Source organism: Nannobrachium achirus (genome assembly GCF_963921795.1).
Source record: "Nannobrachium achirus genome assembly, chromosome: 2".
Lineage (NCBI taxonomy): Eukaryota > Metazoa > Chordata > Actinopteri > Myctophiformes > Myctophidae > Nannobrachium > Nannobrachium achirus.
This window is the reverse complement of record NC_137811.1, coordinates 38,120,814-38,142,998: the sequence shown is the minus strand read 5'-3', so window position 1 is coordinate 38,142,998 and position 22,185 is coordinate 38,120,814. Positions and strand designations below refer to the sequence as shown.

At 42.2% G+C, this 22,185-nt stretch overlaps 1 protein-coding gene across 1 annotated transcript in view; it reads right to left on the bottom strand.

Annotated features, from left to right (window-relative positions):
- LOC308301389 (ubiquitin-conjugating enzyme E2 E2) overlaps nucleotides 1–18,987 on the bottom strand; it is a 41,071-nt gene extending 22,084 nt beyond the window's left edge. Inside the window, exons 1-3 of the mRNA XM_080745363.1 lie at nucleotides 18,863–18,987; nucleotides 15,846–16,029; nucleotides 14,514–14,564 (exon numbers count right to left, since the gene is read on the bottom strand). Coding sequence (XP_080601489.1) covers nucleotides 14,514–14,564; nucleotides 15,846–16,021 — 227 coding nt within the window. The 5' untranslated portion in view covers nucleotides 16,022–16,029; nucleotides 18,863–18,987. The remainder of the gene's footprint in view (nucleotides 1–14,513; nucleotides 14,565–15,845; nucleotides 16,030–18,862) is intronic.
- Nucleotides 18,988–22,185: the final 3,198 nt, after the last annotated feature.

Below are 22,185 nucleotides of genomic sequence, written 5' to 3'. Positions count from 1 at the left end.
TCAACATCAGAAATCTCCTCTCACGAATAAGTTACAATAATAACTCCATAGATAATGCTACAGTAAATTAAGTTACATTTAGAAATGTGCACATTATTACCCTGTAAAAACGTTGGTTTGTTTACCGTTGAGAGAGAAAACAATGTTGCACAATAAGCTAAATCGACCCACAGGTCTAGAACAACCTACTGTGTGTCAAATTCTGAAGACTTGTGAGCTCCACGTGGCCCCGGGCTGGCCTTCAAGGACTGACTGCACAGGTAAAACACGCCACAAAGACTCTCGTTCAATGCAGCAAGCTGGGGCCCATGGAGTGATTCGTCTCTAGACTAGTAAGACGCCTCAGGGCGACATGCAACCTCAAGGTCGTGCCAATTCACCCTTTGTTAGCCTCCTGGTTGGTCCCTGACTGACCAACCAGTAGGCTCTATCTGCCTTGTCCCGCCCTGGTTCCGCCCTTTTTATGTTGAATTAACTAAAACATATTTTTTGGAGAAATAAAAACATTTAAAACATGCTGATTCACTATGCTGCCACTGAGCAGCTCCAATTGACTGAAACAAAGTTTGAAATTAGAATTGAGCACACAGAATAACAGTATGAAGCAACTGAATTAACATGGCAGTGGATGGAATGTCCCACTGGATGTCCCACCAAGACACAGCAACCAATGGGTGTGGAGAGGGGCAGGACAATGGGCGGGACTTGACAAAGGGTGAATTCTTGGCCATCTGGCCAGTGATGTATATCGGACCAGTTACCCATATATGGAGATCCATATATAGTACATCCCTTCTATGCCCATACATGGAGATCCCTGTCTGAACCAGCCGCACAGATATGGGCTGTCTCCCTCCATATATGGGCATTCCCATATGAAGTCCTGTTAGATATGGGCTTAATATTGATGACATCAGGGATCTCCATATATGGGCATAAAAGGGATTCTGTTAGAGTGGTTCCCATGACATCACAACATACAATATATTTCATGCCCATACATGGAGATCCTTATCTGAACCAGCCACACAGATATGGGCCATGTCTTAGCCATGATCTGGCCAGTGCAATATATGGATGACATCAGGGATCTTCATATATGGGCATAAAAGGGATTCAGGGGAATACCCATATATGGACTTTTACATAGGTGATGTCACCTGTGATATCACCTGTGATGTCACAGTGATGTGTCAAGGGAACCAACCCATAATGTAAAAATGTGTACACACAGATTCACGTCTACACGCAGACAAGCTGTGACATTTCTCATGGTAAACTGTGACCTTTGGTCGCAATAAGCGTTTGTGTTGTGTCCTTCTGTCCATCACTCCATAGTTTGGCAAGACTGATGTCATCAATATAAGTAACCTCATCAACAGGATATCTGAGAGCCATAGAGAAGCCACTGTGGTCCATAAAAAAAGGTATTTGCTTTGAAGGAAGATCTTTATTTATTAACTGAAAGTCACATGCTAGCAGCATTACATAAAATCTAAACGGTTCATTTATATTTGTACAGGTGAAGGCTTATGGTTCAGAACCATGGTTGTTTGATGATAGCACAGTATACAGTAAAACAGTATACTGTTACGTCCCTAATGACAAGTTGCTCAAGGAGAGAGAAGAGCAAACCCCGCCCAATAATCTGACACCAGACCTAAAATTGTGCAGCCTCAATTAGCCTGATGGTGTAACCTCTAAAACAAAACAAAAAACAGAAGCTCTCTCTCCTCTGTCTGACTTTGGAAAAAACACTCTTCTTCAACTCAGACAGATGTGCCGGACAAATATATGACATTAAACATGATACACCACGGCTCACGAGTTCCGTGTCTGTTGCAGCCCACAATTAGCCCGCACCCTCTGTGCGAGGGAGCAAGAGTGCTACATGTGAGGGAGTGAGGCTACTTCTGCGTTCTGCAATAGATGTCGGCAGAATTCCTTGATTCAGTGAGTATCTGGGTCATTTGTTTCTTGAGTCTGGGATACATTAGAGTGCGGGTGTCCGTGAGAATCTGCCACAGCCCTGTCCTCCGAGATTACAATCATGTGGGAACTCGCTTCGACAGCTGGCTGGAGTGCTGCCTCTGCAATGATACACCCAAATAAAACGTCTCACCGCCCATTCACACCGCTTTCACGCTTTTACTGCGAGGATAGTCGTTCAAGTGTCAATCTCCCACTGTTTTGCACTTCATCATTTTTAATAGAATCAACAATTCTAACTCTGCAAAAAGACAGCCATCGAAAGCAGAACACAAGTAGTCAAGTCAACACATTTTAAACAGTACTAGCGATTTTGTGTATTACAGTGCATGCGAGAGAACAAGTAATTGCATCTAGCATTGATCTTGTTATATGCTTCACTTGGACAATTACAGCCTTATCAATGCACACACAAAAACAAGAGATTGGGTGCTCTGGAAATGCAGGAAGCCACTGAGGCAGCTGATGCAAGGGCCCTTCAGAAAACGGTTTCTTCACAGGGAGAAGAATGTACTACAGGCCTACTTCCTCATTCATACCTCAGTCTCACCTCAATTCGGCACATTATGAACACCATCCAAGTAACAAGACAGGATCCATAAGCAAGGAACGCCGTACTAATTTCCATATATATTGAATGACCTTTCCATCCTATGGTACAGCGCAGCGTGCAAGACTAGGGTGCTCTCTGCCCTATTCAATCATCTACATTACCTCATCCCCAGACACGGGGCAATGTACAGATTATGCCGACATATGATAACCTTTATCTTATGGTATGAGAGCTGGGCTAATCTATGTCAAAGTCGCAAATCTTGCATTTATTGTCTGTCCGTGGGCTAATCTAATCCCCCCGTCCCGTCCCGACATCAGGTTGTGATTAAATTGATGAGGAGAGAGGAGATGCAGTCAGATGATCAGCCCATGTCACTCACGCTCTGAGCTGATAAGAAGAAGAGAGACTTGGGACACCTTCACACCATCATCGTCTCATAGGCATGGACACATTTTAAATATTGGAAACAGCACTATACACGTGTAATAAATATACCTTTCGATTATCCAGTGAATTTGTGCAACCATGTCTAATCTGACGTATACTGCAAACCGACCAGCTGTCCAAACAGGTAAAATATTGTATTTCAGATGGGGCTCATATCCACAGCAAGGCACAACTAATCCAACAGACAGTTGAGTAAGTCCTGGATTACAAGGTTAAGGACCGCATCACTGAAGCATATCCAAGTTGTAATGTACATTGGCATAATATCAAAGATTATGGTGTCCTCTTATTTCAGGCCTTGGAAGAGAGTTGCTCACATTAACAAATGCTAATTTGAAAACTAATGAGTAGTATTAAATTGAATTCAGGTATGTTAGCAGTCTGAACAGCCTCTATTACTTGAGAATTAAAACTGTCAAGATGTTCTGCAAAACTAATTTGTCAGTGTACAAATACTAAAATGTAATTACAGTTACTTTATACAAAGGACATTCATTCAAAGAATGTTTTTTGTCATGATGACAAGAGAAGCAGACAATGAAGGAATGCAGGGAATAAATGTGTTTGTTCTTCATCATATCTTGATAGTGCATAATGTATGGTCAATGAAATATTATCCTGACATTGATAAAAAAAATATATATTACCACAAACAATTCGAAGGGGCAATACAATGCAGACTTTAAGAATTTAGACCTTTTGTCTTTTCACAATTGTGTTGATTTTTGTAAATAGCCTACAATAAAGTGAGATACTTACAGACCACATAGAATGCAATATAAATGTTATATATTTAAAGAAAAAGAAACACCCAACCCTGCATGGTACCAGCACTATAGCAACATCACCATGCACAAAACCTAAACCTGCCCACTTCGAAGCAAGCCAGCAAGCCAGAGGGAAGATGCTTAGCATGGCAGTACTATCAGTGAAAAGCAGTCAGTGTCAACACCCGATGTCAGAAAGACAATAAATAAGCATGGAAAAGTAAACCCGTAATTGAATGTAAATCAGTATGTTTTTCAGCTTGTGAATACCATCGTGCACAAAGTAAAGCTATTATGTGTATTATTCGCCATTCCGGTTCATTCTCCCCCAGGCACTTCTCCCCCCCCCCTAATGGCATACTCATTTAGTTAAGATCTTCCATTCTATCAGCCTGGCTGCTGAGGCTATCAGAACAGGGACTTTAATGAAGCAATCTTCTTTCCCCCTGACCGTGAAAAAGCCCAAAGACCGCCATGTAGCTCAACGGTTGAGGTGACACCATCTTCCTCCGGTTTCTCATCTTTATTGTCTCAAATGACATGGTTTGTGTTTAATCAAGCCTTTTACTGTTCATCTGCACGGTGAACACTGCAATTACTGACCGGATGGTTAATTCCGCAACAAGCCTGTTTTGCAAGGGAGAAGCCTGTATACATGTAGCCTACGCGTGCAGGAGTTTCACATCCAAGGGAATAACACAATTTTACCCCCGAGAAGGCAATTTCACATGCTGGGTTCAATCAATCTAAACGGCCGTTGGTGTTGAGCTGAGGATCGAGGTATACATTGAGGCAGCGGTTTAGAAATCTGTCCTTTCTTTCAGGAAGTTTTTCTTTCCCCTCACTGTGGCAGCAGCTCATGTTTTACAATGCTGTAAATAAAACCCTGGCTCCGTTTATTATCCCCTAGCCCTCCATTCTAATTCAGGGAGATGGTTCCGAGGTACACACATTTTGTTGGGGTAAGCAATTTTCCCTCTCTGCGTCCAAGGTGCTGCCTGCAGAGAGCTTCTTATGCAGTGCAAACGTTTGCCTCCGGCTACAAATGAATAATGTAGAGCATCTATCATTACCATAATACACAAGCTTCGCATGCATCAACGGCACATCATCATGACTCATAGAAATATCACTTAACCCACAGATCAGCGGTGTGTACCTGGAGTGAAGGATGACACAACAAACACCACAAGACGTTTCAGTCCCAACAATGAGGACTTCATGACCTCAAACCAAGGCAACACAATATTGACAACAGCTAAATCCTAGTGAATATTCTTGGCTGAATGTGACAGTAATGTGAACCATTAAGACTGCATAAGCTATTGTCTAAGACCAGTTATAAAATAAAGCAGTTTCAAATAGGGATGTGCGCAGTTAGTCAACTAGTCTTTTAAAAACGGTGCCGCTACTAATCGCTTACTAAATACTAGTCGTTTGAAAATCTATCACATGAGAAATACATTGATTTTCTTATTTTTTTTGTCAGAATGAAACTACAACTACAACAAACTTCGATTTGTAGGATAACAATGGGCTTAATGCCCTACTTTTCTGCAGCATTTAAAATAAGATTTGGTGTGACTGCATTTTCAAATGGCTTTCATATACATATGTGCTCAGTTTGGGCTGTTTTTTTAGTCTTCCCCTTATTTTAGGCTAGTTTTACTAAATCTTCGTTAAATGTCAGTTAAATTAGTCCATGTACACAAAAAAGGAAAAGAAATGCACTTTATATTTGGTGCCTTTTTTTAAACAATTTGCTCCTCGAGAGTCAATAGACTCACAGGCTCTATTCAGCTATGATTAAAGACGACACAGTCTAATCCTATTTTGTCCATTTCTAACTCCAACTGCACTAAAAGGAACCAAATCACACCGATGAGTCCATTTTGTACACTACACACTCAGTTAACCCATTAAGAACTGGAATTGTTTTATACTTTAGGTAATGAAAAATAGCAGATATAGCTGCTATTTTTGAAAAGTCGTGAACATTTTTTGCAAATCTTTATATCCTACTAATAATTTTCCAAACTCACGCTCTAACGCTCTAACGCTCAACTCACTCACGCTCTAACGCTCTAACGCTCACGCTTATCTACGTTTATCTATTCACTCGCTTCAGCAACTGATCCCAAAGTTCACATGGTATTGCCCATTAGCATTATACCAACGCTGACGGAGCCCGAATTTCATTTCTCCCAAATTAAAGCAGTTTTTCTAGCGTTTTCTTAACCACTTCTGTTGAACTCTGCTGTCTGTTGCCAGGGTTACGGTCCGTTCCTCCAGGCCATGGGATCTGTAGCCCCACACACACACACCCCTTTCTCTCACAGTTAGGAATGTTTCTCTCTCTCTCTCACACACTTTCACCGGGTGCGTTTCACATATTTTGGAGCACATATCTTCGAACGGGTAAGGTCTAGTATATATGTATTTTTGAATGCGAACATTTGCTTCTGGGGGTCCCTGGAACTAAATATTTTGAGAACCACTGATTTAGAAGACATTTTTAGAATCGGGTCAACATATTCAAAGACCTGCACATATTTTAATCGTTTTTTGAAAAATAGCAGATCTACAAGCTCGCAGCGCGGCATCTGATATTTTTAGTCATGTAGCTAAAGGCATAAAATAAGGGTTAAAGTGGTTAAAATCTAAAGTGACACAGATTTGCGTTCCAAGTCTAAATGCCTTCAAATTAACGCAGTCTGAGGATTTGATTGCTTCTGGTCTTTTCGGCTGCTTCTAGCCGATCTCCAACATCATTACTGCAGGCAGCCGTTTGGCCGGGCAGCCGCTTGGCAAGGGAACGGAGTTCTAACCATAAGGTCATTGATCAGAATGAGTGCTGCTACCAGAGCACTTGATACTCCACTGCGTCCCCTTGATGCCACATTAGCTTTTTGTTGTCTAGGAGGTAGTAGGTATATTGTACAACATGGATTTTCTTTTTAACACCATGGGCAAATCACCTCATTAAAGAGAGCAATAAGTACTGCTGGTTCTCAACCTGTAGGCCGGGGCCCACTGCTGGGCCCCGGCCTTATTATTAAAAACGATTTTAATAATATAATAGTATAAAGTAATATTACCAGTAAGACACCTAAGGGCGAAAAGCGACCTCGCCCTCAAGGGCGAAAGTCACGCCATCTGTCTTGGCCATATATGGATTCTGTTAGTGTGGTTCTCCAAACAGGAAATCCTATGGGATACAATCCCTTTTATGCCCATACATGGAGATCCCAAACAGAATCCCTTTTATGCCCATGTATGGAGATCTTACATCACTGTGATGTCACCTGTTTATGCCCATATATGGAGATCCCTGTTCTGAGTATCTGACATCACTGTGATGTCACTGTGATGTCACAGTGATGTGTCAGGGGAACCATAGTGTCAGGAGTTACCGGTCCGTCCGGACAGACAAGGATAAGTTTTGACGGTTCTGATATTAAACTGCAACCTACAGTCGTAGGTTGTAAAATGTATAAAAGAATAAGAACTTAAAGTATACTACGTTAGTTCCATTGAAAGTATATTATGTTAGTTGCATTGATCCAAGGTGGAACACAATCGATTGGATGATCATTAAAATAAAGATGCTCTCAAAATGCACACAGATTTCGTTTTCCATGTTACATGGTCAGATGGGTGGCCGGGAATGCTTTCAACATTTTCAAGTCCAGAAAAGGTTGAGAATCACTGCCTTAGGGATGTAAATTGCACAAATTAAGCAAAAGTTCTACAATTAACAATGAATTCCCTTCCTCACGGACAGCCAGCACAAAAAAAAAAGAACAACAAAAAAACACCTCAAACCTACTTGGCACTTGGCAGGGCTTATTATTTATGACTTGACTTTAAAGTAGAAAGACATTACGTTTTAAGATCATATCCCTGTGCAAGTGTTAATGGAATCTAAAAGCAACCGTTTACTTTTGTATTATTTGTTCACTTGCCAAGGATTCTTGTGTTTGCTTTGACATCAGCTACAGATTACCATTCTGTCACAGACTCTCTCTGACCTAAACCGCTGCTGTGAAAGCCGTATCATAAGGGCAACAACACTGACTCCACCACAAAATGTCTAAAATGCTGGTGCTTCATGCATGGTTTCCCCTCAAACCCATTAATAACATTCTGGACAAATGTTTGCCAGAAAGTACCTCGCAAATGAGGACATTGAGAATTCAATGACACGCATGAATCAAGACGGGCATTAGCTGTCAAACAAGGGCTGCGGCGGAAAGCTTTACGGACACATTAACATGAGCTGATGTCTTGAGGTCTGGGACATATGTTACCTTCATTCACTGGGAGCAAGTACTTTCCCACTCTGAACTTACTGTAACAAGACATGAATGACGACAGACCGGGAGTCTAAACAGGAGATGTTGAGAGAATGCTAGCTAATCCAAACACCAGAACCATGTCTTGACCCTTTTCACTGTACAGGTGACATTCTGTTGTTCTTGTACCATGTGTCATTGTGCACTGCATTACTATACATTGCATTTAAGTCTTAAGAGCAGATTCATGTCCACTTTGTTAAGTAATTCTCATTTCAATAACAAAAGCACCATGCTTTTGTTCATATATATATATATATATATATATATATATATATATATATATATATATATATATATATATATATATATATATATGGTGAGGGACAGGCCAATCATGTAACAACAACAAATATGATAACTCTATTCATACATATTTAGACGAGATAGATTTGAGATGGATTGACCCTGAAGGAAAAATCCATAACATAATGAGTGTATATATTATAGTACAAGAACTGAGATGTCTAAGGTCAAATGCAGTTATCTGAACACATTGGGCTATATTTATTCACTTCAGACAGGCTTTCTGTGGAGAACCAGACCTATAGATTTATTCACATATTACTGTATAAGTTACTAGTAGAAGACCGCAGAATGTCCAGGAGGCATTCTGGCACTCAGTCACTATATCCCCTCCTGCCCCCATGTCTCCGCCCCCCTCATGAATATTGATGCCCCTCCCTGCTGTGCTTAATGGCACTCAACACTGTGAAAAATGGTTCTGGGTGCGTCACTCATCACAAACTCCCATAGGAGCACAGCACAGCACATCGCCAACATGCAGTTGCCACAGAAATGAAAATTACCCCATCAGCGAAAAGACAATTAGAGGTCAAGGGACCTCATTGACAAAGGGAAGCTTCTCGGTGACACTTGATAATGATAGAGATACATATATCCACGTCTGGGACGGGAGCCAGAGTGACTGAACACATGACGAAATGACCAGCTGGGTGTCTCGGGAAAAGAACATTCCCTCCATGATGTCATCGGGGAGTGACAGCTCTGGTTTTGGGCATTGTTGGGACACTGCATCATCAAACCAATTAGATGGGGGGCATTTGTGTCACGCTCCTTTTTATCCATTTGTAACTCAAGAGTTAAATTAACAGAACATTTTACTGCATGTCCAGAATGAATTATGAGAGCGACCGCTCTCTCAGTGTCCAAATCCCAATGTGCCAAATGACAGGCATTCACTAGTAAGGATGTGAGAAGGTACAAGCCTTCACACAGCCAGTACACTAAGAAGAGATCATGCATGTGACACGGAAGAGCTTGGAAGAGCTTGGAATGAAAGGAAATAAGGAGTAAAAGGTAGAAATGACTTTCTTTCCCTCGACAGGAGCCTATCAGAACAAGTAGATGAGGATGATAGAATAGGGTAGAGAGTCAGGGGGAATGATAAGGGAATATTAATTCCTTCCACTCCGATTCAAAAAAGCTATGCAATGGCTATTGCCAATTCCCATAGTTTCCATGAGGTGTAACGGCTATTTTTGGGTTGTTATTGATCATCTGTGTATCAATCCTGGTGGTTAAGGCGGGGGAAGTGTGTTGGTGGTTTTCCTAAGCCATTTTCTTTCTCCTTTTACCCGGTAAAATGCAATGTTAAATGCAATGTTAAATTTAACTCTGAAATGTTAGAATTGACCTGCACGAAAAACAGACCCATAAAGGAAGGACTGGATGTGTCTGTGTGCTGCGTTATTATTTTGTCCAGTAGAACAACAACAATTTGTCAAAGACATCTTAAAAATAGCCTGGAATGGCACCATTAACAGTTGAGAACACAAACAGCTCTGTGCTAAAGCCAGAACCCAGAGAGCTAGGTGGTCAATGGGGTGGATAATATGGCTACATTCTTGTTCAGAACTGACTCCACCAGTTAAACTGGACAAAAAGTCAAACAATCTACAGATCTACAAATTAATCTGCCATTCATTGTCTTGAGCGGCTCCAGATTTAATTGTTCTAAAGAGCTTTGCACACAGGCGCGATTTTCATCCATTGCGTTTTTTTCCGTTTGCTGGATGATTAAAACGCATTGGATTTGGTGTGCAAGGCTGTGCGGAATCCACACTGCGGATCCGAAAAGGAGTCATAAAAGGAGTCAATGAGTTTTTACCGCATGCGACAAGACGCACAAATCGGGGAAAACGCACTGCCGCAGCCACCTGCCGCATGGCAAATTCGGAGCCGGTTTGCATGAGGTCATAGAGTATCATTGTTTTCTTTTTAAAAAATGAAATAGTCCGTTTTTTCCGTGCGAAAAAGAAAAGAAAAAAAAAACGCGCCTGTGTGCAAAGCCCTTAAGCGTTTCGGTGCTTTGAAAGAGAATTACATTAAGTGTGCTTCAACAATATTGATTGAAGTGTCCTAGGCCCTATCAAAGTAATCCTTAAACTGAGTATTGTTCCCTATTATGTGTGTAGGCCTGTCACAGAATGTTGCCTAGATAACAGTTCCAGTCCAGAGAAGTGCTTTTCTTTTCAAATCCTGCTTAATTTGCATCTGATGTAAACACACAAGTGCAAAATATTTGAACTTGAAGTGTATGACAGAATAATTACCATGTCAAATCCTCTTGGATTTCAAAATGTTCTCATTGTTTAAATGCATGTCAGACTATGTCAGGGTGATGAGCGAGCCGTCACAATACTGTGAGTAAGATAGCGCTATGGGTGGAGCTATGGGTGGAATTTAAATACTTCTTGTGCATTTTTGGAGAGGTGAGTAACATAGGATAAACCTGTACCAATTTTGTTTTTGTTTTATTTGAAAATGTAATTGTTTGAAAGGTTTTTCATGTGATGCCAAAGCACAGTTAAAAATGATAAAGGTTGGAAGTACCTTTCCAAAAGAGTCCTACGTTTATTTTGGAAATCAACAATTGTTTTCAGAAATGGGATGCATTAACTTTGAAATACATTAACACATTCCCTGCCATTTAACAATACCTTCGTACTCTCATATGCCTCCAGTCTCCAAAGACTTCCATGTAATTCATAGTGCACGGATCATGCACACCCATGCCTAGATAATGCACCACGTGTGTCCACATTGCTCACAGCTTTCAAACAAAAAAATCCGAATGGAAATCCGTTCAGGCATTCATGAGATAGCAGCCATTATGTTTTCCTAAAATGTAAACAAAGATGGCTGCCATGTTTGAAAGATGGGGTTGCTAAGGGGGTTAAACATGCAATTTCGCGATTGCTATCATGCCTACTACATTTTTGGGGAAAAACATTTTTTGATTTTTTTTTTTTTTTTCAAAAAAAATTTTTTTCTCTGGATTATCGGGCGACGGGCCTGGCAGGGAAAGACATTGAAATAATCTCGGGATTATCGGGCCTGGCACACATGAGTTAAGTCTATAAGGTAGTTTGCAACATTTTGATAATGCTTAGAGAGAGCCATCCATTGCAGGATGCCTCAAAACATGGCTTTAACATTTGGGATGCCATCATTTTGGTAATTATTTGCCTATAGAGTGCCACCATTCACTTGCGCTTTATTTTGAAGAGCCCCGGAAGCCACAATCAAGTCCATGTTGTGGAAATTCACGGTCTGTAATGGCAGCAGAGTATGTTTATTTTGCCGTGAAAAAAACGGTTCTCTGCGTTTTTGGAAGTGGATTCCGAGATGAAGCCGTTTCTTTGCATCAGCAATGAATAGGAGCCTATGGAGATTAGACGCTTCCTGATGCTGGCGGCCGAGTTCCATTTGGCCGAGTTGTTTTGGCTCACCATCGCCATGGCGCCACTGCCCCATAATTCGTATCACGTTCCTGGACGTGTTTAGCAGCGGAAGTGTTAAAGCTATACTGTGTAAGATGCTCAACTAGTGGTCAGTAGCCCTATAGCAAACCGCGGTCGCGTTCGCGTCTTTCGCCCGTTTTTCGTACCTTCACACCCCCGCGTCTGCCTCCACAACGCCGAGAGCTATCTTTAGAGGGGTCCCTGGTTCCTGTGCGTTCAGGCATTCCGGGGAAACGGACTACTTCACCCTGCCTGGTAGGCGAGATTACCTTTTGAGTAAAGAGACACACGGGCGACTACAAATATGGCGACCCCACTTCAAGATGCGCTGTGATTGGCCGGTAGTGTACCATGTGTGCATGATCGGCGATGTGATTGGGCAACGTATACACAACGTATACAGATGATGCAGATTACGTCATTTTGGCGCGAAATCCGGTCCACGGCCAGGATCATAGAAAACATATAAAGAGAAGGCTTCAGAAGCTGAAAATAACGGAGTGGGTGTTCTAAAACTTTAGCGATTTAACAGTTAGGACAATTTTAAGATTTGTTTTATAAAAAAAGTTACATGGTACAACTTTAAGGGGAAGAAGTACCTCACCCAATGAAAACACACATGGATAATGGCCGCAGTCCATTTGACCATTGATGTATTATTTTCTATTATTTCACTTTCAATTTTCACTTTTAATTTAACTATGAGAGTATAGTTCAGAGTTACAAATGAATAAATTAACAATGAGGATGTTGCTGTGTATACACCGAACCAAATAAAGCATTACTCTCTACTTTGCAGTGCACCACGGCATAATCCAATTCACATCTCCATGGGTGATACAAACAACAACACTGTCGATGGTACCGAGGAGGCTGCGTGGTTTTACTACACAATGACAAGGTTGGGGAATTCTCTCCTGCCTGAGCTTCTCACAAGAGAGACAGATGAAAGAAATACATCAGTTGGCCTCCAGCTCTGGGTGTTGAATGTACCAAGGTGAATCTCTTTAACGCGCGACTCACTGTCTGTCTCCTGAAGGGGGGCCAACAGGCTGTGACTCCATTTGTGCTGGGGGAATGAAATGAATAACCTTTCAGGGCCAACCTGGCCAGAAGCAAGTGTTGCGTGGCATACAAATGACGACATTGGCTCCGCCATGCGCACGTGTTTGTGCAAATATGTAAATTGCGCCCCTGATTGTTCACATGAGAAACATGACTTGATAAATTGATTACATCATTGCTATCAAGAACGGGCTACACCCCCCCCCCTCCCCCATTGACTTCAATGACATGGTGGCGCCATCTTGAGAGGTTTTCAGCCGTTGAGTGTGATATAGACCACTAATCTATTTGAGTGAATCAAAAGGAACCACATTATAATTTGTGTACACAGAGACACAGAGAAGGAACACACAGAAGGAATTATCCTGAAGCTTAATTGTTTCCCAGGCAACAAATCCCCTGCCAAGTGTGACATTTCTGCTAGCGATTATTTTACTTTCAAACGACTTGCAGCTAAATCTTTCGAGCAAATACCTAAATCTTTTCTCTTCTCTTTTAGCCTTACCTTTTGAAAATAGATAATTTCTAAGTCATGAAGAAAAAAAATAACCCTATGTTGCAGGTTTTGAAATGAGAAATGCCTGATTTATGCTTTGTTGCACATCCTGCCGTGCACTGAAAATAGCGGATATTCACAACGTTCACAACGCATCACAGCACGATGCATTGTGAGCTAGCAGATCCACCATTTTGGTGTGCGTCACAGACATGCAACGAAGTATAAATCATGCATTAGACTTTCGGATGAGACTCATCAATGTGTTCCCTCAACAAGGCTTTCTGAGATTAAGTACCGTAATTCAATACCACCAGATGAGTAAAAGTAATTTTCCTTAATCGTTTTAAACAGGTGCCCGTCAACATCTCAACGCCCTACAGGGCTCGTCTTCCTCAGCAGTCAAACATCCTGGATCTAGGTTTGGCCTCCATTTTCTTTCTTAATTTGTCTCTGAGTGCTGATTTGGGGGGATAATTAGCGCTGTAATAAACAAAGGCATAATCAATGACAATGTCACTTTGTGTTATTTAAGTTAATAGGAGCTGGCTTCTGTGCTGTGTCCCCACAGGATGCCTTTAGTCACGTTAACAGCGTGGATGAAACACACGTGGTCTGCCACTCGCTAGCGACATACTGTATCTCTTCCTCAAAGGGCCAAGGGCCGTGGCAGTGGCACACAATAACCATTGTCTGTGGTAAATCCCCAGAAGAACGAGGGGGAACCACATCAGACTCGAAACAGCATTTTTAAGTCACACCGCTGCTTTTCCTCTGATGTTTTAATGTGTTTTAAGGAGTAAACAGCCCTAGAATAGACAGGAGTTTCACTAATCTGCCAGAGATTATCATCCCAAACAAAACCCACAGAATAGCATTATGGCAGTGTGGCAGCAGAGAGACAAAAGGCATGTGCACTAAAGCACAATCTTTTGTCCATCATCCATCCATAGTTGGTTTATTCAGGAAACATTTGCATGGTCTAACAACAAGAGAAGTGTGACCATAAAAGCTCCATTTGGGTACAGACAGAGATCTAAAGATCTAGTTAGAAAGATAACATTGACCTACCTGCAGTTTGGGGGTGGGTCTAGTGTTATTTCTGCAAGCTCTTTCTGAATCCTGGAAAAATAAAAAATAAAACATTCATGTTTTAATCTGTTGTTAGAGATCAATTGATTCATCATTATAAAATCGATCAAATTAACAAATGTCTGCTAATTCTATAGTGATCAAGAAATAAAGTACTTAATTAAAAGCACATCAGATGCATGGGTGCGTCTATGCAAACATTACCTACCTAATTATTAATGGGTCATATAATGTCATTACACAGTAATAAAGCTGTCAGTTGCAATCAATATGATAAGCGTAATATGGATTAAAAAAATACCTGCTGCTAGGAAACAATGCACAAATTTGCACTGACTTGTACCTTTATTTTTCATATTTTACTTTGATGTTCCATATGGGATAAATAAATGAAGTTCTACTGAACTGAATGGAAGCTAGAGCTGCACCATAACATTACAGTGGCATACGTAAAGATTGTTGCAATGACATTCAACAGCAGATGCCAAAGGATAACTGAAGGGCAATTGTTCCAACGCTGTTGCCAAGGTGTATCTGCAGAGCATCAATAATCCTCAGTAATATTGACAATAAACAGCATTTCCGACAACGGCAAAGCTTCTAAACTTTACAGTTTTCTTCAGTCTGAAGGCAGTGTGTTGGGGGGCTGCAGTAAGTTAGTGCTACAATACACGCAAAAGGGAGATCATAAAATCAATCTTTTGTCATAAAAATACGCTTGCTCAACTGGTTGCATAATTCTGTCATCGCCTGCCTTTCTGAGAATTACTTGCCTAGTCTGCTAGGGGGCAAGTGGTGCTGCTTGGTTGGGGAAACAGGAGTGGTGCAGTGTATGCACTAAAATCCTTATTGTTCATTTAACTCTTGAGAATGTACACTCGTACACTTGTAAACTCTCAAGAGTTACACGTGGATACATTAAAACGGAGGATTTCACTAGTGTGTATGGTTCAATCTGCTCCAATAAATAAATACGATTCTCAGAGAAGTGTAGGCCATCTACACCATGCAGGACATCTTGAGTATCACTTGAGTATCTAATAACTTGGAGTACCTTTTTTTTTAAAACCACCTTGAGTATCTGACATCTGTATAAATTACCCTCTTTATGTGGGTTCAGTGGCATACTGAATAGCAACACTGATCAAAGTAACAATGCCAGCGGGCCCTATTGGCTTTATTTAACTTCAACTCCCCCCACACACACACACGCACACACCCCACATCCCGGGGGCAGAGAGAGAGAGGCCTTCAAACAAACATGCCCTGCCTAAATACCACGTGTCTGAACCAGACTCACGCTCTTCTTACCTCTTGGCACTGGTGGAGAGTTTAGCAGCGGTTTTACTTGAGATCTTGGTCTCTTTCTTTTTGGGCTGTGCTTGCTCCCGCTCCTGTTCCGGTGGCGCCGCTTCGCGCTGTTCAATGTCCGAGCTGCCCCCACTGGTGCTGGGGCTGTCGTCCGGTCTCTGCACTTCGCTGGACATCTTGGGCCCTGAAAATGGAAGAAAGTTATCATGTCAAGTCACCTCTGGGAGAGATAGAGAGAAGAGAGAGAGAGAGAGGGAGGGAACACTGTGAAATCCCCAGTGTTGGGTCCATTTGTACACTTAAGTCAGTGGTGCTCAACCTTTTCTGGCCGTGACCCCCAAAATAATCATATTTTAACTGGGGACCCCCCCACCCTGACGAGCACTAGGAGTTGAGGAATTACATTTTGTATACCACACGGTTCTATTGTGAAAATAGCAGATCTACATGCTCGCAACGCGAGGCGTTGTGAGCATGTAGATCGGCTATTTTCACAATTTCTGTCTCTAATATTTGACAATTTGGCCAATGTTTAATTTGTCATTTTAGGTGTTAAAAAGTCCTTAAATTGTCACTTTAGAAATGTGCACATACCCTCACTTAAACTTTGTGTTGGTTTGTTTACTGTTGAGTGAGAAAACAAAGTTGCACATTAAAGGACAACTTTAGTTTTTTACAACAAGGGTTGATCATCTGGGGATCCCCCAAAATAATTTGGAGACCCCCCGACCCACAGGTTGAGAACCACTGAGTTAAGTGAACACTGAGGGTTTTGAAGTGAAGGCAAATTGCCATTACGGAGTGGACAATAAAGTCAATCTAATCTCAGGAACATTTTTACATTTGGGGGCAGCCAAGTTAAGGGGTGTTCATTTCATGGATGTGCAGTTGGTCGTGCTTGGTCGTGCTAAAATAGAATAGGCTACTGGTTGCAGGACGTGCTGAGTGAGAGTGGGCAAAGAAGGTAGACATTTATAGCAGCCCACAAAGAACTGACAGGGGATAAAGCTACACGCCTATATAATGTGATGGCGGTGGGCTATTAATTAGGACCCACACACGATCAAGTCAATTTAATGAGTCATCGACACAAAGAAAGGAAAACAGAACGTGGCCTTCTCTTCTCCCGAGATCAGGGGCGTCAATTGGGTATGGCAGGTGTATGTAGATGCCATACCCTGGGTCCAGGGGGAGAAATAAAAGTTTGTTTTTAAATATAAATCCATGAATGTCTCTTTGTCTATCTGTGCTGGTTATTATGTTGTTAAATTACAGTAAAATAACTACAAATGGACAATTTTACAAAATGGTCACTTTAACAAGGTATTAGACCTATAATTATATTCTCCACACTTGTATTCTCCCCATCTTGACAAAATGTTATATTCCCAGATTCCGCAGGTCAGCTGCACAGGTGGAATTCATTATTGTTTTGTGGCACGTTTTATTTACTAACATGCCAAGTTTAGCTGCACTTGAACAACGTACCAGGCTGCCATATCCAGTCCAAAACGTAGAAATGGGGTAAAAAAAAAAGTGTACTTCTTAAAATAAATGTATCGTGCCTGTTGCTAAGGTATGGCAACATGACTGGTGTCTTGACACCAGTCATGTTGCCATACCTTAGCTTTTTCTGAACTGACGCCACTGCCCGAGGTCCATGCTTCTTGTCACAATGATGAAGGCTTGGAAATCCTCTAGGTCAGGATAACTGCACCCATTGAATTGACGATATGTTTATTGATAACCTGCTGAGTGGGAGCGGAATGCAATTACAAAGTTGTAACCGTTTCATCCGTGACAGATCAGAAAGAGACACATCACACATGGAGCAGACCACTGTACCCCCTGAGTGTGTGATGGTGGTGGTGGTGGTGGGACACATAGATCGCCCCTGTCCCATTATGTCAAGCGCTCTTCGTGGAACGCTAAAATAAACATATTGTATGACATAACTGAAACCGATAGGGCAGTCTATATATCCCAGGGAGAAGAGGGGGAAGCTGTTAATCAAAACGGTGAACTAAAAGTGGCACGAACGGCTCGCCTTTCCCCCGGGGGTGGTGGTGGGGGTGTTCCATCCATGATAGGGACATCAACGCCTAAAATGTACCCAATAGCACTCGTCAGAATGAAAGAAACATGCGTCGACTCGCCAACACAGCCGCAAAACGTTTGAGATGTGACATCAGACAACGTGTGAAGACTGCAGCCTGTGAAATCCATCAAAGGCCAAGTGAGATGGGAGGGAGAGGAGGGGGTGATCGAGGGGGGGATTTACTGTTATTGTGGCCGTTATCAAAAGACATCGATCAAATAGGATAAAGTCAACAACATTAAGGACGACCAACACAATAGGTCGGACCCCCCCCCCCCCTCCTCCAACGCACACACAAACACGCACACACCCCGCCGCCCCCTCTCCGAATGAAATGGAGCCCGTCGTCCTCCTCCAGTCCACACACACACACACACACACACATACACACAGAGCAATAATAACATCATTAGGGGCTACAGCAGACAAGGGGGGAAAGTAGAAGGGCAGCCGCACCACTACCACGGGGTATTTAACAGAAACACCAGGCCTCTCGGCCGTTTTAAACTCGGGGAGAGGAAAAATACGCAGAGAACGCCTTGCTTCGGCTGTGATCATCCAGACCGGGGGGGCTGGCTGGCTGGGGCTGACGATCGAGGGCAAGCTAGCTGCTGCTAGTCGACGACCGACAGACAGCCGAGCCAGGCAGGGCGAGATGAACACAACGAGGCTCACGAAATGCGCGATGATTCCTCAATCCTCAAGGTTTTTTTGTTTTCTTTTCGCGGAGTGTCCACATTGTGTGCATGGAGGAGTGCACTGACCCCCAGTACCTCCTCGGCACAAAGGGAGGAACGTCCCCCCCTCCTCCTCCGCCTCCTCCTCCTCACTGGAAAAAACGCCACTTCAGCGGGACATTTTTACTTACTTTACGTTGCATCTAAAAGCGAGACGGGCTTTTATATTAGTTTAATATTACCTGGCAGCTGGCCGTCGATGGGTTATTCCGTATTTATAATCCCAGGTGAAAAGTATATCCTTTTTTACACGGCTCGTCTGCTCGCTCGCTCTCGTGTCCTTGCTATTTAACTGGAGGTAGCAGCGACAGAAAAGCGATTACAGAAAAACTGAGGCAGCCCCGGACCGCCTCCACGCGCGCTCCCGCCCCATAGCCCGGTCCGCGCGCACCCTCTCTCTCTCTGCTCGTGCATACATAGTAACAGCCTGTATGGCTGCATTGGTGGGAGTCTCTGGGAGAAGAAAGCCTGGCCTGCGCTAGCCCAGGCCTCAGGGCCGGTTCTAGGATTATTCTGGTGGCCCTATAAGCAAGATTTTTTTTCATGACCCCCAAAACCAGGGGTGAAAGTGACTTCACTTGACGTTCTTGCTGGAACTCCCAGAGGTGAAAACCAGGGACACCTCTTGGCCGCACGGCCGGAAATATTTAGGGGGTTCAAAACCAGCGGTGTAACAACCCCCGGTTCGTTGGGCAAGGTTTTCGCACGCATGACTGCGGCGACAAATTTCAACGATCAAACTATCCAGAGTTATGGAAATGTTCAAACCAATCCTGTACAGAATGAATGAATGTAATGAAGTTCACACACCTTGAATATACGGCTACTCGGCCGCTATCGGTGGACGAAACACATAGAAAACTTTGGCACAGTTATTCCTAACACTCCAAAACCACAACCAAAGAGTTATTTTTCTCTCCCCCTGTGATGTGCTTCCCCCTTAGTGATTGTGCCCCTAAGCGACTGCTTATTGCTTAAAAGCAGAAACCGGCCCTGCCGGCCTACAAGTAGGCCTACGTTAATTCAGTGGTTCCCAAAAAGTGGGGTCTAGGGACTTTTGAGAGTCCTTAGGGGGGGTTTCGCATCAGGCAAAAATCACAATTTGAAACCAATTGAAAACAGATAGATCTACATACAAGCTCACAAAGTGATGCGATGTGATGTGAATTGATGCATCATCTTGTATGGGGGTCCCTGACACAACATATTTTCATATGGGGGTCTGCAGCCGAATACAGGATAAGAGTGGGCACACGGAAAAGTGGACACTTTGGGTGAGAAGAGTGGGCACTAGAGAAGATTGGGCAGGGCACCTGGAAGAGTGGGCATTTTGGGGGGAGAAGAATGGGCACTATGCCTAACCACTAGGGGTGTAACGATACATTTTAATAGCGATTCGATACATATCACGATACATGGTTGACGATGCAATACATGGACGATATTGGTTCATTCATGGCGATACGATACGATTCGATTCAATGATTTAAAGCTATACTGTGTAAGTTGCTCAACTAGTGGTCAGTAGCGTCTGCGTCTTTCGGCCGTTTTTCGCCGCGGACCGGGCCTCACACCCCCGCGTCACCCCCGCGTCTGCCTCCACCTCGCCGAGATCTATCTTTAGAGGGGTCCCTGGTTCCTGTGCGTTCAGGCATTCCGGAGAAACGGAGTGTTTCACCCGAGTATAGATAGAGACACACGGGCGCCTACAAATATGGCCGCCCTATTGTGATAGCTAGCGACCCCACTTCAAGATGCGCTGTGATTGGCCGGCAGTGTATAACCCTCGCTGTGATTGGCCGGTAGTGTATGATGACGTAATTTTTGCGCGAAAACCGGACCCCGGTCAGGATCATAGAAAACATATAAAGAGAAGGCTTCAGAAGCTGAAAATAACGGAGTGGGTGTTCTAAAACTTTAGCGATTTAAGAGTTAGGACAATTTTAAGATTTGTTTTATAAAAAAAGTTACATGGTACAACTTTAAAATCGATATAGTAACTAATTAGCAAAAAAATTAAATCTGTGTGAAAAGTCTGGATAGTGCAGGTTTTTAAGGGACACATGTATTATTATGGATATAAATAAGTAAACACAGTGATTATCTGCCAAATACATGGACATTGTATATTGACAAACCTGCACCTTGACATGAACCCAGAGATTACACACATTTATCGATAGACCAGTGTAGCTATGGGGCTTTTAAGCCGTGACATCATTTTGTAGGCAGAGGAGAACTCTGCCCCCAGAGCATTTTCTGTCCCTCGCTATTTCAACAGATCCGAGACAAAAATAACGACTAAAGTAATTCTAACATTTTCCTTTCAACAACAAAGAGAAGAAAAATGTGTAAATGGTAAAAATAGTAAAAAGATTCACAGAAACTGGGGGCAGAAATTCTCCTCTGCCTACAAAATGATGTCATACTTAACAGCCCCATATGGAAAGGAAAAGTAATTAAACCCCTCCCTTTATTTTTTCTTCTTAAAAATGCTAAATACAATGGACAAGTAGGTAGTATCGATACAATCAATTCTTTGCACTGCCGATTCGATACGATACAAAATAAAACGATACGATTTCGATTTTAGCTGTTTTCATTTCGATATTTCGATACAGTTACTATATCGTTACACCCCTACTAACCACCTTAACCCTTACCTCAGTAAACTATGCCTAAACTAAACCTTAACTTTAAAGAACTATGCTTAACAAGCATGTCATTTTCAAAAACAGAAAAGTCACTAGAATAGAGCCCAGAGGGACTCCGCTCAACAACATTTGGGGTTTAAGTGGTTGAATTTGTTCTGTGTGATGATTTCATTAGCTTCATGGTGCTATTGGCCTTGAGACAACTGGAAAGGGTATTGACAAGGTGTCTGAAATGGCTCAAATATGTTCGGCAGCAGTGGTGTAGTAATAGTTGATTGTGATTCAACGGACTGAGCACTCTTTCAGTGGTCTTAATAAGTTAATCTGTATGATTTATTGTAATCACCAACACCTCTTCAAAAGCCTATTTTTAGATATATTTTGGCTACTGCTAATTTTGTTGTTGTTGTTGTATTTTGATACATGGCATTTTTTCTTTCACTTTACTGGAGTATTTCCAATTTTCAATACTTTTACCTCCACTCCACTATATCTCAGAAGCAAATGTACTTTTTACTCCACTATACAGTTATTTGAAAACTTTACAAAAAAAAAAAGTAAAAAAGAAAAAGGTTACTTTGTAGATTTGAATTATCATTACAAATGCCTATTTGAAAATAGGCCATCTACAAGCCCATAGCGTGACCCCCCGGACTTTTACTTGTAACGGAGTATTATTACATTGCAGTATTGATACTTTTAATTAAGTAAAGATTACTACTAGCACTTTTTCTACCACCTTTTCAGCAGTCATTGCTGCACCAGCAGCACCAGCAAGCAACTCTTTTCAACCTTAATGTTCACACAGCCTGACTATGATGTAGCTACATGTAGTAACATTTTAAACACTT